The sequence below is a fragment of the Tenrec ecaudatus genome, chromosome 10, assembly GCF_050624435.1.
Source record: "Tenrec ecaudatus isolate mTenEca1 chromosome 10, mTenEca1.hap1, whole genome shotgun sequence".
NCBI lineage: Eukaryota > Metazoa > Chordata > Mammalia > Afrosoricida > Tenrecidae > Tenrec > Tenrec ecaudatus.
The window spans coordinates 15,949,489-15,968,069 of NC_134539.1; the positions used below are offsets into that span (position 1 = coordinate 15,949,489).

The 18,581-nt window shown below is 45.5% G+C and overlaps 1 protein-coding gene across 1 annotated transcript in view; it reads left to right on the forward strand.

The window, feature by feature from the left end:
* The window catches only part of CCDC171 (coiled-coil domain containing 171), a 292,925-nt gene that overhangs the window by 14,148 nt on the left and 260,196 nt on the right, over positions 1–18,581 (forward strand). The window contains exons 5-7 of the mRNA XM_075559944.1: positions 4,049–4,223; positions 8,892–9,082; positions 11,349–11,480. Of these exons, the coding sequence (XP_075416059.1) occupies positions 4,049–4,223; positions 8,892–9,082; positions 11,349–11,480 (498 nt within the window). The remainder of the gene's footprint in view (positions 1–4,048; positions 4,224–8,891; positions 9,083–11,348; positions 11,481–18,581) is intronic.

Genomic DNA, 18,581 nt, shown 5'->3' on the forward strand with positions numbered 1-18,581 from the left:
GGCTCCTCTCAGCTGTCCTCCAGGCTCCTGCTAATGCGAGCTGAGTAAGAGTATGTAACTGATTTGCTTTGTGCACTTTTTTCCCCTGGAGCTGCTGGTGAACTTCTCCGGTGTATTGGTTCCTGAGTCTCTCTCAGGTTACAGAGTGGTGGAGAGGGCGCCTACGTGCCTTGTCCGAAGCCATGATGGAGGCCTGGCTCATTATTAAATATTTCAGCCCAGGAGGGTGAGTTCCTTCAGGCAGAACCGAAAGGCTGCTTTTGCTGGTAAAGGGTGTTCAGGGAGGATTTAGGGGGATCACGGTTTAAATCCAGAGGCTTGCTTCTCAGGCCCTCCCTTCCTCTTAATGCTCAACTGATACCATCTTAAATGGGCTGAGGCTCTTCACAGCAACTTGTATTCTAATTCTGCTTTCCTCGGAATTACATTTTGGGTCTAGTGTGTAGCCCTGTCTACCCCGGGGCCATACAAAATCCCCCTTTTTAAGGTTTCCCTGGAAGCTCGCTGGTTTTCTGTGGTGTGGAGCTGAGACTCCGAGGCCGAGAAGATGAGTTTGTTTCTGTGAGTTCTCTGTCATAGGCAGGGCTAGCCTGCCTCACTCCACAGGCTTTCAGCACACAACCCTGACACAGTGCGCAAGGGTGGCCCTTCATTTCCCGCGGCCTTGTCTCCCACCGGCACTTCATCCTAAACAACTGCGAGTGCTAGCGTCAATAATCCTGACCTGCTGTACGCCTCAGATCACAGTGTCCCCTTTTCTACCTGCAAGGAGGCCTTCACTGTGTACAGGCACCAAGAGGTGCCCACCTGCCACCAGACACCGCTGTAGATCTTCCAACAAAGGGGCATTTACAGGGGACTAGGAGAGCCGGATGGAGCCCTGCTGGTGCAGCGGTTAGGCACTCAGCTGCTGACTGACTGGCTGGTGGTTCTGAGGGAAAACCATGTGGCAGTCTGCTTCTGTAAAGATGCCGGCTTGGACGCCGGTGGAGCAGCTCTGCCCTGCCCAGTGGGTTGTGACTTGGACTGGGCTCGGCGGTGGCAATGGGTTGGCTCGGTAGAAAGTTGAAACAGTGAACAGGGTATATTCAGACCACCCAGAAGGAGACCTGCTTCTCAGTAGTTAAGGGTTTGGCTGCCGAGCGCCCAACAGTCAACACTTGGAACTCTGTGAGAGCAAGACCTGGCCACCCGTCTGCTGTCCTGCAAATGCCAGCCTAGAAAACCCTGGGGGACCGTTCTACCTTGTCATGTGGCTCCATAGGAGGTGTTGTTCACTTGGTGGCACCTGCCAGCCACGGGGCTCCTCTGAGAAGAACAGCTCTAGGGAAGCGCATGCGTCCTCTTCCAGGGCCAGACCCCTGTGCAGAGAGCTGGGGCCGTGGGGGACGGGGCTGCTGCGTCCTCTTCCAGGGCCAGACCCCTGTGCAGAGAGTGGGGCCGTGGGGGACGGGGCTTGGCAGCCGCCGAGGAAACAGATGTCTGAGGGCTTTCTTCTCCTACCTCAACTTTCCCACAAGTCTTTCCCATTGCCCAGCCTTACTGAGAAGCCAGGACTTTAAAAAATGTTAGTAATTAATTTCACTGGGGGCTCTTACAGCTCAGAACAATCCATACATCAGTTGTATCAAGCACATTTGTACATAAGTTGCCATCATCATTTCTAAAATATTTCCTTTCTACTTAAGCCCTTGGTATCAGCTCTTCTTCTTACCCTTCCCTCCCCCACCTTCCCACCCTTGTGAACCCTTGGTAATTTATAAATTATTTTTATTTTCATATTTTACACTGCCCACTATCTCCCTTCACCAATGTTTTTGTTGTTTGGCCCCCTGCCGAGGGGTTGTATGTCAATCATTTCAATTGGTTCCCCCTTTCTGCCCCTGTACCCCCTACCTTTCCTCTACCCTCATGGTATCACTACTCTCATGATTGTTCCAGAGGGGTGTATCTGTCCTGGATTCCATGTGTCACAAACTCTTGTCTGTACCAGTGTACATGCTCTGGTCTGGCCAGATTTGTAAGATAGAGCCTGGGTCATGGAAGCATTAGTGGGGGTAAGGAAGCATTCAAGAACGAGAAGAATGTTGGGTGTTTCGTCGGTAATGTACTGCACCCTGGCTGGTACCTTTCTTGTGGCCCTTCTGTGAGGGGATGTCCACTTGTCTACAGGTGGGCTTTGGGTCTCCATTCTGACCTCCCTCATTCACATCAAAATGGTTGTTTGTTTGGGTCTTCTGATCTTGTTGACACCTCGTGATCACACAGGTCAGTGTGCTTCGTGTGAGTGTTGTTGCTTCCCTGCTGTGTGGCTGCTTGTTTAACGTCATGCCTTGAAGACCCAGACGCTGTATCTTGTAATACCCGGGCACCATCAGCTTTCTTCACCACATTAGCTTATGTACCCAGTTTGTCTTCAGCGATCACGTTGGAAAGGTGAGCATCGCAGAATGCCAGATTGTTAGAACAGCGTGTTCTTGGGTTGAGGGAGGCCCAGTGGAGAAGCCGGTTCTCAAGGCAACCCGGAAACTACACTGGCTGCGATGCAGAGTAGGAGACCTGGGGCACAGTGGTTAGTTGCCAGTTGGGCTGTGACCTCATGGTGAGCAGTGCAAAATGGCCAGTTGCTTCTCGGAAGGAAGATTGGGATTGCTACTCCTGGAATGAGTTCCAGCCTCAGAAGCTCACAGGGGCGACTCTACTCGGTCCTCCAAAGGGTCACCATGTGTCGGCAAAGGCTTGATGGCAGTGAGTTTACAATTCAGAGTATCTGGCACATGTGGGACTGGCCACTGTGAACAGTTTATTCTTAGTTGGGAGGAGGGGGTGGACAGGGAGCGGAGGATGTAGTGATTCAGGAACAATTAATTGTTGGTGTTGCTTTGAATCTGTAGTTCTGTGATTAAAAAAATTATTAAGAGATAATTATGTAAGTTCCTAATTTGTAAGTGCAAGTGTTGGGATGACATGCACTTACTTAGAATATTTAAAAGAGGAAATTATTATTAGATTCTTTAAATAAAGGTATTCTTATATTGTGGTAAAATGCCAGTTTAGCCGTTTTTAACTGTAAAATCAACAAACATTAATTACATGTATTGTGCTATGTATATAATTACTGATTTTGGGGAAAAAAAATCTATATATTACACCAAATAAGAATTCAGTACCTCTTAAGCAGTGAGCCCATAAATCCTGTCCCCACCCAGCCCTGGCAACCACTAATCAACTTTGGTCTTCGTATACGTTTTCCTCTTCTAGCTTTTTTATGTGAGTGAGACTAGGTGATGGTTAGTCTTTGTATCTGACTTATTTCACGCGGCACACATCTTTTCAAGGCGCATCCACAGTGTAGCATGTATCAGAACTTTATCCCATGGCATGTTTGAATCACATTTTGTCTATCCCTTCATCTGTTGATGGGCACTTGGGCCATCTTCACACTGTGGTTATTGTGGATGATGGTGCCATGGACATCGATGTACAAGTATCTGAGCTCCTATGCTCAAGTCTTTTAGGAGTTTTCCTCGGATTGCCGTGGATGGATCCGATATCAGCTCGACTCTGAACTCTTTGACGATAAACAGTTTTCTGCAGTAATTGCCCCATGTACGTTCCTACCAGCAATGGATAAAGGTTCAAATTTCTCCACATCTTTACCAACTTTTTTTTCTGATAATAGTCATCCTCAGAGGTATGATGAAGTAGGTATAACTATTTCTGAATGAAACTCGTGATTTCTCTGTATTTTAAAAATTTTATTAAAAAATTTTTTTCTCTGTATTTTTATATAAGAAGTTCATATAATATTTACCCCCTCTAGTGGATTCTCTTAGATAAGAAAATCAATGAGTGTCAGTGTCATTTGGTGAAAAGGTTAATTCTTTTTTTCCCCTTTTCTAGAAAATATAAATGTAGAAATTCTTGGCTTAACTTTTAAATATTGTGGAGATGCTGTTTCTCGAAAACATTTACACATTGAATGCATGATCTCAAACTATTGGACACACTTGGATCCTGGTTCCTGATATCAGAAATGTCTTTTCAGCTGGCAGGCTACGAGAGCCAGGTTGCCAGGCTGCGCGCTGAGGTTGAGAAGGGGGAGGCGTTGCGGCAGAGTCTGGAGTATGACCTGGCTGTCTCCAGAAAGGAAGCTGGCTTTGGAAGACGGGCCGCGGAAGAAAAATTAGCAGATGCACAAAGGAAACAAGAACAGCTCTGTGGTAAGGCTCTTTCTGTCTCTCCTCGCGTTTAGGTTTGTAGACTACCATCGTTATCCAGTGCTGCTGTAACAGATGTGCTACAGGGGGGCCTCTTTACCAAACAACGATTTATTCTCCACAGAGGAAGGCTCGTTGTCTCTGTCATCTCACAGTTTGGAAAGCTGGTTCTTGTCTGTTTTTGCCACATGTGTGTATGGTGTTCCTTGGAGAGCTCCCTGTGTCTTGGCTTTAGTCTTGGCTTTAGTCCAGCAGGTTCTCAGTTGAGAGCCCTCAGATCCAAAGTGTCAGGGGAGAGAGCCCCTAACAAATCATCAAGGGTCCGGTAGGCGCAATCGTGCAGCGACAATAAGTAAAGATTATAGTGAAGTCGTGGAAAACATGAGAGAGAGAAGAGCGAGAGAAATAACGGAGTCAGACACACTTTGTGGCAGTGTGCTCCCCTCACGTCAGGCGGTGGAAGGTGGGAATTGCAGGAGAGAGGAGAGCTTTATTGCTAACTAGGGCTTACATCTCTTTAGGGGACATGATTACAGGTAACCACACACGTCACGGGAGTGGGCTGTGCAACAGGCAATACAAGCAATAGGAGGGGGATATGCCATGGGCATAAGTGTAACAGGAAGGGGATGAGCTGGGGGTGTACCCATGATAGGAAGGGGAGGGACTAGAGGTATACATGTGACAGGAAGAGTGGATCCTAGATTCATGATGGCGGCCTAACCTTGGTCACCCTTGAGTGGGCTTGACCGCCCTGGGCTCTCCTTCAGGGAAACAGTCTACTATTATCCTGATCAGAAGGGAGTGGGTCCTACTTAGGGTGGGACAGACTGTACAGTCTGATTGCTCTAGATGGCTGATAACCCTTAGGGAAGATAACCCCTGACCTACTTCTGTTGACCTCCAAGTGAATAGTCATTTGCCATGTGTCGTAAGCAGCTAAATTTGGCATATATTTGGGGAGACAGCTTGGGAGAAATCTTTCTGTTTGCCACACCAAAGGGGACTTTTGGCTCCCTGTTCTTCTCGGTGGTTCTGAGGTCCTCCTTTCTCTGCTCACGACTCTCTCCTTTGACTCTCGTACAATAAAAGGCCATGTAGGCTACGCTGTAGGGAAACTCTTTACATGGGCTCAAGACCTCAGTAAGGGTGTTGCATCCTACCCTAAGTGATTAGCCTTAGCGTGGACTGCTGATCACATCATCTAGGTGATTTCATCAGTACATACCTGCCAAACCACTGAGAATTATGGCCCAGCCAACCTGATTAGTATTTTGGGAGGATACATTTTCGCTCCTCCCAAGCTTTATATCCTTTCTACTTTCACTCTATCATAGCACCCCCAAAGTCTTAAGTGAACTCCAGGTTCAAATTTTATCCCAGAGCAAAAATCCTCTGCATGTGTTAATCTAGAATACCTGTGACATGTTTCTAAAATACAGTGGTGGGACAGGCCCAAGGTGGACATTTCTGTTGCAAACGGGAGAAATAGGAGAGAAAGAACTGATAACAGGTACCCAAGGCCTGAAATACTCCTCTTTTCGCTGAGACCCTCTAGGCGATGGTCCTGCCCTCCAGACTCTGGGGTTGGCTGTGCTTTCTGGATTCGGGGTGGAGGCCCCTTGGCTCTGGGTTTTAGTTCTTCCAGGTTTACTGGGGCAGCAACTGTGATTCGTGCCACTGTTTCTCACCACTGAATGGTCTCTGATCTCCCCGCTTCCTTGTGAGTCTTCACCAGAATTACCTTTGCTGTCTGTAATTCTGTCAAGAATCTCTTCAAGCTGCCCTATTTTATTATGCACCGTCAAACCCTTCCAGCTTCTTTGCAGTATCCAGCTGCAGAGTCAACATTGAGCCACTGCTAGAGCAGCACCCCACTCCTGGTACCACGTTCTGTCTTAGTTGTGTAGCGCTGCTATCACAGAAATATCACACGTGAGTGACTTCATTTTAGTTCGTTATTTTAATTGGATGGCTTTAGGAAACAGAAATCTATTCTCTCCCAGTTTAGGGAGCCTAGAATGCCAAATACAGGAGTCTGAATTCCGGGTATAAGCTCTAGTAGAAGGCTTCTTCTCTGCATCAGATTCTAGATTAGAAGAAAGGCACTCACCCCCTTTAGCTTTCATGGACCCAACTTTCCTTGGACATCTCCCTGTATCTCTCTCCCCCTGAAAAATATTTACCGAATATTATGCAGTTAGACATGTTTATTGTAGAAGATTAAAAGGACACCCTTGTGCAACCTGCCGATAAGCATTCTCAAAGTATTAGTACATTTTATTAGACATAAATAGATGAAAGAGAGGAGTGGAGTTGGGTCACTGATTCTCAATGAGACATGTATATTTTAATAGTTATCAGTTCCTACCCACTAATTATCCCAATTATTAGCAGCTAGCATTGCAAACATTTATAAGTTTATTGTTTTTGTGGGTTAGGGATTAAGGGTGTATTACCTGAAGGATTTTGCTCGGAGTTCTTCATGGGTCTTGGCATCAATCAGGTCCAAGTTCTAAGAGGAGGTAGAGCAATTGAATAGCTTGTTAGTGGGCGTGTAAATGGCCCAACCATTTTGGAATAAAACTCAATGCTATCGAGTCAGTACTGACTCAGAGTGACCCAGAAGATAGTGTAGCCTGCCCTGTGAGTTTCTGAGGCCGTAACTGTTTACGGGAGTAGAAAGGCCGCTCTGTTTCTTGAGGAGCAGTGGTGGTTTCAAACTTCCGACCTAGCGGATTGCAGTCCAGTGCCTAACACCACGCCCCCTGGGCTCCTCCCTTTGGAATACAGCTTGGCAATTTCTTGTAAAATAAATACAGTGGGCTTCAAAAATTTTGTGGAAAAATTCCATTTTCCATGGACTTTTCGAAGCCCCTCTGTATGTATTTATTCTATGCCCAAACAATTCCATGCTGGTGTTTCCCCAAGAGAAGCAAAAACAGCCAAGAATGTCACAGCAGGTCTCAAATTGGAGAATAACCCCCCCAATGTTTATGCATATGAAAATGGAGAAATAATTTGTGTTATGATGAAATACTCCCCGGCAATAAAATGGAACCAAAGAAATTTTACCCAGGAGAGGATGATGCCCTGTAAAAGTACATTTTCATGAAGTTTTAGGACATGGAAAACTAATTTTGGTGGGTGGTTTGGCAATGAGCGTTGCCCAGGAGACGTAGTGACACAACTTTTCAGATTGATGGACGCTTCTTTTGACAGGGGCTTGAGTTATATGGGGACTCCTGGAGGCACTGTGGATTAGGCCAAGGGTCCTCAAACTATGGCCCGCGGGCCACATGTGACCTGCTGGGTGTTTTTGCCCCATTTGTTTTTTTACTTCAAAATAAGGTATGTGCAGTGTGCATAGGAATTTGTTCATAGTTTTGTTATTTTTTAAACTCTAGTCTGGCCTTCCAACTGGGCTGAGGGACAGTGAACTGGCCCTCTATTTAAAAAGCTTGAGGATCCCAGAGGAGGCATTGCGCTGTGAACCACAAGGTCTGTGGTGCAAACCCATGAACTGCTAGTGCAAAGATGTGCAGTCTCGGGCACCCTACGTGGGCTACTGGGGGCTGGAATAGCTGTGGGTAGGTTTCGGTTTTGGTTTGAGGTACAGGAGAATATGTGTACTTGGCAAATCTCTGGAACTGTCTGGGAACAGTACACGTAGTATTTATACATTTCACTGTATGTACGCTTTACTCGCCAAAGCGGCAAAACTATCTTGACTTACGGTGAATGACAGGCATGCTGAGTTACATATGAGTGAAACCTGTGAGGCTAGCAGCTTTCCTTGCAACACATCAGAAAGTATTATATGCCTGAAGGATGGATAGAGGATGGCGGGGTAGATGGACGATGTGGGATAAAGCGAGAATAGCACCATGGTAACAGTTGTAACAGAATCCAATGCGCTGGGTGTTTGCTGAAGAGCACCTTGAACTTTCTGTGATCTTTAATATTTATATAATAAATTTTGGGATTGGAGTTAAAAAACAAATGAATGGAGATACAGAACATTAAAGACAATAAAAAAGGGGTAACCTCACAATGACTGAGGGACTGAGAGAGATGGCAAGAGAGAAGTTCTTGGAGGCGACTTGTTGGGAATGGGAAAGGGAGTGGCCCTGGAGGATGCGGGAGGAAGGCTCAGTGAAGACTGTGGAGCCGCAGCGAGGTCTTAGGCCCCCTTCCCACGTGCACACTGCCGTGGGCCTGTGCCTGGTTCCCTAGTGTCAGTGTCACCAGACTGGCAAGAACAGGGGATCTCTGTCTTGGGGCAAGCACAAGATGGCAGCGAGCGTCCTGGATGCGGAACCCTGGAAGCATTCCTGCCAGTTTGCTTTTTCCAGGAGCTTCCCCAAGAGCCAGCACCAGGTGCCTTCCTTCCACGCGGGCCCTTGAGAGGACTCTTCAGGAGTAGTCTGTCACACCCTGGAACAGCAGTCACCTTTGTCAGAAGAGAAAGAAGTGATTGCGGAATTATAGACTAGATTGGCCCAGTGACAGTGGGCTTTTCAAGGGCTTGCTGGGGTGGAGAGGGTAAATTTCGGCCTGAGAGCGTGCTGCGGGCAGTGGGATCAGCGCCAGGACCTCACTTTGTGGGCTTCTAGGGATTTGACTCCTGGCTGTCAACATGGTGGTTTGTATCTTTTATGTTTTGACTAGCTCAGAATTCAGAACTTCAGGGAAAGGTCAGCGAGATAGAGAAAGTCTTCCAGACTTCTCAGCAGAAGTGGAAAGAAGAATGCAGAAGATTTGAACACGATTTGGAGGAAAGAGACAATATCATCCAAAATTGCAATAGAGAATACGATTTACTGATGAAGGAGAAAATCCTACTGGAGAACACGCTACAGGTAAAGTAGTCCTTGCCACGGGGTTTCTCTGGGCGGTGTTCATGGAGGGGGTTAGACGTGGCCGGACGTTACCCTTGGAAAGGAATGTGGCTGCTAGAAAACTAGAAGGTCTGATTTTTGTTCTTTCTCTCTTTTGTATAACCTTCATCTTTACCTTTCCTTCCTACCTCTCTCCTTCTTAATAGGGGTAGTCTAACTGACCTCTTTCATCCTGTACTTCAGCAATGTGAAACATGTAGCTTCTTTTGCAAAAAAGCCCATTTGAGATGAAGAAAAAATTTGAAAAACTTTACTTGAGCATCTTTAAAAAAAATTTTCAATTACCATTTATGGTCTTTCCCATTTTGTCACCCTACCGGGCTCTTAGTATTTTATTTTTTACCTGAGCATCTTATAGGAAGCAGTAAAGCCTGTAGTCCATTGGACCCAGCAGTATGGAAATTTGGAATTATATTTCCAGGTGGTAGAATTCAGTCTGAACATGCAAGACCTATGGAAGAATACCTTGCATACCTGAAACAAACTTTATGATCTGTGTAGAGCAGATTCTACATAGCTATGTGATGTGGAATATTTAATGACTGTTTGCCAAAGTTATTCTGAGTTATTTCTCCAGGTTTTTTCTTTTTACTTCCTAGATTAAAAAAGAAATGATATGTGGCTGAACGCTTAGCCCCTTAGAAGAAGGATCTTGAATTGTGTATATGTAACTTTTTTTTTTTAAGTATTAGTTTTTTTATGATGACAACAAAAGTACAAATGTGCTTGACACAATGTATGGATGTATGGATTGTGATAAGAGTTGTATGAGCCCCAATAAAAAATGATTTAATAAAAAAATCCAAGATATAAGAAAGCTATACATTTACTCCTGTTGCAAATAGCTTTGCTGAATTCTGCAAATGCACTTTTACTGAACAAGTTGTTTTATAAGTGAATTTACTAACTGTATAAGTTTGGAAAAAGGGCTCCCAGCTGTTCTCAGCAGCTCTTCTCCCCTAGCTGCTAGGTAGGGAGCTCTGGGCGCTTAGTGGGTACAGATTGGGCTGCTACCCGCATGCTCGGCAGTTGGAAAGCACCAATCACGCTGTGGGAGAAAGACAGGGCTTCCTCCTCTCCGAAGGAGCTAGAGTCTCAGCACCCACAAGGGCTGTTCTTCCCTGTCCTAGAGGGTCCCTATGAGCCAGCATTGACTTAGTGCAGTGAGTTGTTTCGTGTCTTTTAGAGCCTGTCCTGGTTACAACTGTGTCCCAGACCCTAAGACTGCCTGGCGCACGCACTTGGATGGGGGATGTTTACGGGAGGCCAGGTTACCAGGCCCTGGGTAAAAGAGGGCCCTCTTTGCCCCCACCAAGTGGAATGTCTTGGCACTTGCAGGGAAGATGCGTGATGTTCACGGTGTTTCTCAACCACCAGTCACTCTGCATCCTCATTTTAACTTTCTGAGATTTCTTCATCCTGGCTTGTTGTGTATAATTGCCCCCAAACCCCCATTTGGATATACAAGGCGCTGCAAAAAAGTTTATGGAATAATTTCATTATCTTTTAACTCCAGTTTCCCAGGAACCTTTTGAATCTCCCTCAATTATTGATCCCGTGAGATGTATAAGGAACTACAGGGATGATACGCAGTTTGTACACAGCCGTGTCGCTAGAGATCGCCAAGCTCACTGGAGTCCATATTTGCTTTGTCTCATTATCACTCAGTGCAGTTGGCTCAATATGGATCAAAGTAGACGCCGTGTATTATTTATCCCCCTCCCCTGCCCCCAGACCCAGGGTGGTCGTATTGACTGGGACCCACCAAACCCAGCCCATGACTCCTAGCAGCAACCCCCTGTGGGTTTCGGAGACTGAGGTCCGGTCTGTCTCCCTCAGAGCTGCTGGTGGTTTCAAGCTGCCGACCATACGGATTGGATCGCAGCCCAAGCCTAACTGCTATGTCTCCAGGCTTCCTACTCTGACTCCCAGTGACTCTATCTAGTTTTTCTTAGACTGTCAGTCTTTATGGAAAAGACAACTTCATCTTGCTGTACACGTGCACACACCCGCTACACATTCATCTATGTTAAACAGATAGCCATAGTTTCTAACTCAGATCTACATTCTGATGATCAGAGTTTCATTTGAGAATTTTAACATGCAGAATTACAGTGAGTTCAGCAGTCTGTGTAAAGAATGCTCTTTTATTAAAATGGGCGTAGAGGAAGAAAGAAAAGCTTTGGTGACTGAATCAATCGTGAAGCAGGATTCTCTTCCTCCCCAGGAATCCTTGGAAACTCACCAGCAGGCGAAGGATGTCATAGAGTCTCAGGTCCGAGAGACAGCCCTGGAGGAGTTTCGATTACAAGCGGAACAATGGGAAGCAGAGAGAAGAGAGTTACAATTTATTGTTCAGGTATTTTTAGAGTAAGAATTCAGCTTCTTAAAGATGTCTTTTGAATACTTAGAATGTTAAAGAGGACTTTTTGGGATCATTGGCTGGCTCCCCCCAGGGGAACACATTGCTTGGCTCTGCTGTCTGGCAGCTGAGTTTCATCCGTAGTCACCCGACAAGCCGGGCAGCTGCCACCAACCAGCACCGTCAGTGCTAGGGTAGGGTACTTCCTGGGCGATTTTGGGGAGACAGTATGTACATTTGGTATTGGAACATTCAGATGTGAACTGTGTGATGAATAAACCCTTTAATAGGGGAAATAAATGGAAAAATAGGATTTTGGGATATTACAAGAGTCTTTAATCCTGTAGTCTTGTGGTTTTTGAACTCATTTCATGGGGAGGTGCAAATTCTTAGTTCTCGCTATACCTCTCTCCCAGACACACACACTCTCGGGCTTCAAAGAGCCCAATTTGGAAATCAGTGACCACATGGAAGTTAGCCACTTACTCAGATTGTGGACTGTGGGTCAGGGAAGGAGGATACCATAGAGCCCCAAGGGTCACGCCAGTGTACTTGGACTATATGTAAATTATTTTGAAGGAGACAGGGTAACGTTAGTTGTTAATTATGTCATTGTGTACTTAAAAAATATTTACAAACAGTTAATCCCCTTTAAGAAAAATAAATAATCAACTAGCTGAAAAATTTCGGACACATTTCTTTTGCTTCTTCTGTGACTTATTGTGATGCATCAAATGATGTGTGTGATATTTTTCTTTTTTCTGCACAAAATGGGCAAACTGAAAATCCCCCATAGATATTAAAGGAAAACATACGTTTTCACAAAAGTGAAAAAGAAAAGCAATCTAGAACCGACGCTTGTAGTAACTTTGTATCGGAGGGTCGGTTTTGCAAGACAGAAGCTGGCCAGAACCATAGAGACTAGCAGGCACCTTATTTCTTAACAAGGCACGCTGGGGGCGCACAGGGTTAGGTGGGCTGCGAACCAGACTTAGGGGCTCATGCCCCCAGCTGCTCGGCAAGACAAAGAGTCTGGCTGTTCCCGTGAAGGTTTCCAGTCTGAGGAAACCCTAGAGAGGGTCGCTCTGAGTCAGATCTGACTCTGAACACTGGCGGTGACGGGCGGGCACCCTGACTTTGTCGCTTCCCTCCCTGCACATCATCAGAATACCCAGGAAGAGCACCCCTCTCCCAAATCTTTAGCCTTGGGCCTGCGACACTCGTCTTTCGAACCTCCTGGCTCGGGACAATGTGGAAGCACAGTTATGTGTCCTTGGGGTTGATTCCAAACACAGCAAGCCCATGCCTCAGAGGAGAGCCGCCCCAGTGGGTTTGTCTTTTTTAAAGCTAGAATCTCTACAGAAGATCACACGTCTTTTCTACACAGGAGTTGCTGGATGGGCTTGAACCCCAAACCTTTCAATTACAGTTGAATGTCAGCTTCATGCTTACCCATTGCATTGAGATTGTCCTTGACCATCCCCTTAGAGAAGGGTCTCGGGGAGGAGACGAGCCTGTCAGAGTGTGAGGTAGCAACGATGAAACATACAACTTTCCTCTAGTTCTTTAATGCTTCTTCACCCCCCCCCCCACACACACACACTGTCATGATCCCAATTCTACTTTGCAAGTCTGGCTAGACCAGAGGGTGTGCACTGGTACAGATGGGAGCTGGAAACACAGGGAATCCAGGGCGGACGATCGCTTCAGGACCAGTGGTGTGGGTGGCGATACTGGGAAGGTGGAGGGAGGGTGGGTTGGAAAGGGGGAACCGATTACAAGGATCTACATGTGACCACCTCCCTGGGGAACGGACAACAGAAGAGTGGGTGAGGGGAGACGTTGGACAGGGCAAGATATGACAAAATAATAATTTATCAAGGATTTTTGAGGGAAGGGGGAGCGGGGATGGAGGGGAAAATGAACAGATGCCAGGGGCTTAGGTGGAGAGCAAGTGTTTTGAGAATGATGAGGGAAATGAATATACAAATGTGCTTTACACAATTGATGTATGTATGGATTGTGATAAGAGTTGTATGAGCCCCTAATAAAACGATTAAAAAAAAAAGAAAAGAACTACATAAAAAAAATTGTCCTTGACCTTTCTTTACCTCCTGAGACCTTACGAGAATCTAGGCATCTGTTTGTAATCTGTGTGGGTCATGGATTCACTTGTCCATCCATTCATTTATTCATTCATTCATTCCCCCAGTACTTATTAAGCCCCGGCCATGTGTCAGGAAGTGTGCTAGCATGATGCCAGATGAAGAGAGGGCTTCTATCCCTTCAACGTAGTGGGGACACGAACATGTGCCGAGAGAAAGTACACTGTAAGATGATAACAGTGTGCACCCCATGATACGGGGGCATAAAAGAAACAGGTGAACTTCCTGGGAGACTTGGAAGAAGTGGTACAGAACAGATGACTTTGAGCTGTTGTTGACAGTTTTCTTAAAGGCTAGCTGCAATAAACAAGCAATCATAACTGAATGCAAACAGCAGCCTCATCCTTCCTGAGCACGCTGGAAGCTGCGGGCCCCTCACCAGGTGCCTGAAACTTGTAGAGTGCTTCACTGTCTGCCTGATGTGATCTGAGTCAGGTTCTTGGCCAGTCTTATAAACACCCCCTGAGGTATATTCTGGACTTGATACTGTACAGTGTGAAAACAATGGACAAACCTGTGCCATTCTCTAAGAAGAATTGGGGATCATTCTCCCTATGCACTAGATTCCCTGCTTTGCTGTTTTTGTAAGAAAAATGTTAGTGTATTTTGTAACTGAAATGTTCAAAGCATTCTCTGGCAATTCCTTGTCCTTTTTATTTTAACAAAGGCCAGTAGGATTTCCCCTTGTACAGAAAGTCTTTCCTTAAACAATTGGAGGGATAGAGTAAAAAGTCTGTTTGCTCTGTTGGCCGGCTTTAGGTTTCTTTTTCTGTCCTGTAATTAGGAATTAGTATTGTATCATTTTCTCTTTGTAAACCTCTAAGACAGTGGTTCTCAACCTGTGGGTCGTGACCCCTTTTGGGGGGGTGTCAAACAACCCTTTCACAGGGTTGCCCAATTCATCACAGTTAGGAAGTAGCAACAAAAATACTTCTATGGTTGAGGGGGGTCACCACAGCCTGAGGAACTATTGAGAGGTTGCGGCCTTAGGAAGGTTGAGAACCACTGCTCTAAGGAATTCAGTTTCCTGAATGGGATCATCTTTAACTGATAAGGCTGGTGTAGTTTTTCGCTTATTTAAGCTTTAGAATTGGAACCTAAACCAAATCTTCGTTTTACCCCACAGTCCCTTTCCTTCCCGGGAAGCGCAGACCAAAAAGGCCACCTCGGTTTCAGGGTGGTTTGTGTATTTTCTTTTTTGGACCTTGTGTCCCTTTGACAAATACATAAAATTCCACGTTTTTCTTTAGCGTTCTTTGAAATTTCAAAACAAATCAGTGCCTTGCCAATTTTAGGAGAAGACATTTTCTGTTGATCTTGAAAATGACATCTATATGATTTCAGGCTTGATGGCTACTAAAATTTAAAATGTGTTTTATTAATTTTTGAACATTTCTTTAGTTGTTTTTTTCCTGGATCTCATCACTCCTGCCTTAGAGTGTGGTCTTGCAGGTGCTCGCCCGTCCCCTGCCTTTCTCCTGTAGGCAGGCTGGGACACGTAGTCTGCACCGACTCGATGGCAGTTGAGTTTGGTTTTTTAAAGGGTGGGACAGATGGGGTTACGTTTGGTTCCTACACCACCACGTCCCACCCTCTGTTGTTGTCCCATTTCATTGGATTGTGTAATCTATCATTTAAAAGTAGGATGGAAATCAAGAGTCTGTACTTCTATCTAATTTCCAAAGTTCTGTGACTCAGTAAGGAAGAGAGTATTGCTTGCTCCCCTGGTGGGCTAACCTTGGTGGGTGTATTGAGACGAGGAATGAGGGAGCTCTTGATGGTGAAGAGCCTAGGAAATGCGGGCAGTCCCTCACAGAAGGGCCACGCGGAAGGAAAGGATGGAATTATCCAGGGTGCAGTATAGCAGTGATGAAACAGTTAACTATCCACTAGTTCTTTAATACTTCCTCCCCTGACTATTATAATCGTAGTTTTAGTTCATTAATCCTGTTAGACTTGCATATGTTCATTTGTATAATTAAGAGTGTTAGATACATGAATTCCAAGGTAGATAAACCCTTCATAATGGAAGTAATGACTCGTTGAGGGTGCAGGAAGAGGGGAACAAGTTTTTATACCTCCTGATAGCAGCGATGACATCTAGCCCCCTGAGGGGATGAATAAGAGAATGGTCGGTGAATGGATACATTGGATGCTGTAAAAATCAGCATAAATAAACAAACACTTAAATAATAGTTAATTTAACAACAGGGTTCCTGGGGGTAGGCAGGGATAAAGGGGAGCTGATATCAGAGAGTGCAAGAAGAAAAAAATGTGAAAATGGTGGTGGCAGCAATTGTACAATCATGCTTGATCTCATTGAGCTATGGATTGTTATAATACCTCTAAGAACTCCCAATAAAATGGGGGGGGGGGGAAGTTCGCCTCCAGTGAGCGATTGAGCGAGCAGCAGTCCTTTGTAGCGGATTCCTGTGAAACTCCTGTCGTGCTGGCTCCTTGCAGAAGCAGACACCTAGAAAGGGGCTCTGGCCCGGATGCTGCCTGCTTTTCCACACAGTACATATTTCAGTAATTCGTGTATACAGTTACTATGTTCTACTCATCACAAAAATGCCTGTAGTTTATATTTATGCCTCTTTCAATCACACTCCTTCCCTATGGATTTGGAAACCCCTGCACAAGTCATTGCATAAATGATATCCTATCCCCGGTTTTTTATGTCCACCTTTAGGTGTTAGTACATGTCCCTTTTAGTATTTGCATGGCATTCTGGACCGCGGATGTTCTAAGTATGTTTAAGCGAGCCCTTGTTGACCATCTCATTTCTCTGGAGTGCTTTGCTCCACTTAAGAGGATTCATGGCCTTCCTCTCCTACTTTCGGGCAGTTGCACAAGTGATTCTGGTGGGTCAGTGCCTGAGGTGCCATGGCGGGTCCGACAGCTTATGGGTCTACAGTTTCGGTAATCTCAAACCCACTGCCATTGAGTCAATTCCGACCCAAAGCGACCTGATAGGTACTGGGTAGAACCGCCCTGCGGCTTTCCGTGGCTGTCACTCTTCATGAGAATATTGAAGGCCTCCTCTTTCTCCCCTGGAGCTGCTGATGAGGCTTTGAACCGCTGACTTTGTGGTTTGCAGCCCAACACATAATCCCTATGCCACAGTTAGGATAGGTATTACAAAAAACTTTCAGTGTCTGCTCTTCAGTAACAAGCAGTACTTTTCATTGGAGAATTGTACTAGCTTTGAAAGTTGAGAGGGCGCTTCCGCTTGGTCTGACTCTCCCAAGAGTTATCCAGGAATAAGAGTAAGGCCTGGCTGTGGCAATCAGAGCTGTTTCATGAGAGTTCTCCGACTGTGCTGTGTAATTCAGAATTGGAGCCATATTTGGGGCTCTGAGAAATGTTTATAGGTGTACATATAAAGAGTCCTCCTTTGGGGCAGTCTCCAGAAGTTGTTCGGAGCAAGCTGCTTTATTTTCTAACAGCACAATGTACTTTTCTCAGACAGTAAATGGCAACTCAGAAACCAGCCTTAAGAAAAGATTTCACGTCCAACCGTGCCCTCTGGTGGAGCAAAGGAAAGAAGCACCTTCCATTTCCAGCCTCTCCTCACTTTCATTTTATTTCCTGGAACCACGCCGCTTCAGTTTGCTTAGAATAGATTCTGTGTCAGGATTGTTGGCAATTCAATTTACTTGGGAGAAAGCAAGTTACGGTAATCTCAATGCAAACTGCATGAAGTACAGTTACAAGTCTGCATCTAGAGCTGTTGGGATTGGGGTGTGTGTGCGTGTGTGTGTGTGTGTGTGTGCGCGTGTGTTACAGCACACTCTAGACGTGGCTCACATTGACAAAACCATACATGTATGACACACATTGAACATACAATAAATAACGGATACTTACCACCCAGACCACATTGACCTGTGTCGTCCTGGCTCCAGAATTAAAACCAGGAACCTGACAGAGGTCCTGCAGGTCTGTGGCTGCTGCATGTCCAGGTCTCGTGAGGTGTTGGGGAGGGGACTAGGAAACATGCTGCTTGGGGTGTTATAAGGTGTTGGTGAATTTCCAGTGTTTCAAAAATTTGATAATTTTTTTTGCCTGTGTGCTTGTTGCTCATATTGAGGGGTAGCAACTTGGTGGTCCCCACAGTCTTTCCAGGGGCATGCGTGCTCTCCGAGGAGACTCAGGCTTCCTTCTGGCAACCTGTTTCTCTGAGGTTGCTTTCTGTTCTCATTGGATTTAAAACGAGTCATTTTTTTCAAGTTACAGATGCTCTGAGTGAGTGAGTGAGGCCTTTCACCTTGACTATTGAGTGGTCTGGCATGATATTTTAAACATACACACACAGTTTGCTTTTCTTCCTTCAAGCTAATTTAAGAAGATGTAAACAAAACCAAAACCTAAATAGTTTTAGGAACCATTACGTAATTGAGTCAGTGTCAAAATCCTTTGCCATAATGTTTTACTAATGCATGAAAGTATTCAAGGAGCAAATAATCCTATAAAACCTCTCTGCTCACATGAGGGAGGGGGGAGAAGGGAGGGAGGGGGAAAAAAAAAGAGGACCTGATGCAAAGGGCTTAAGTGGAGAGCAAATGCTTTGAGAATGATTGGGGCAGGGATTGTGCGGATGTGCCTTATACAATTGATGTATGTATATGTATGGATTGTGATAAGAGTTGTATGAGCCCCTAATGTAAAAAAAGAAAAGGAAAAATAAAGAAAATGATTAGGGCAAAAACAAAAATAAAAACCTCTCTGCTTTGTGTGCTTTCAAAGTCAGCAGTTGATCTTGTCTCAGCTCCCATGTGACACAGTGGAGTCCCCATCGCACTTTGTAGGTTACTGTATCTGTGGGAGCAATGTTGCCTGGTCTTTTTCCCATGGAGCTGCTGGTGGGTTTGAAGCACCAGTCTTTTGGTGAGCAACACTTGACACTTGACAGTTGGGCCACTGTAGCTTC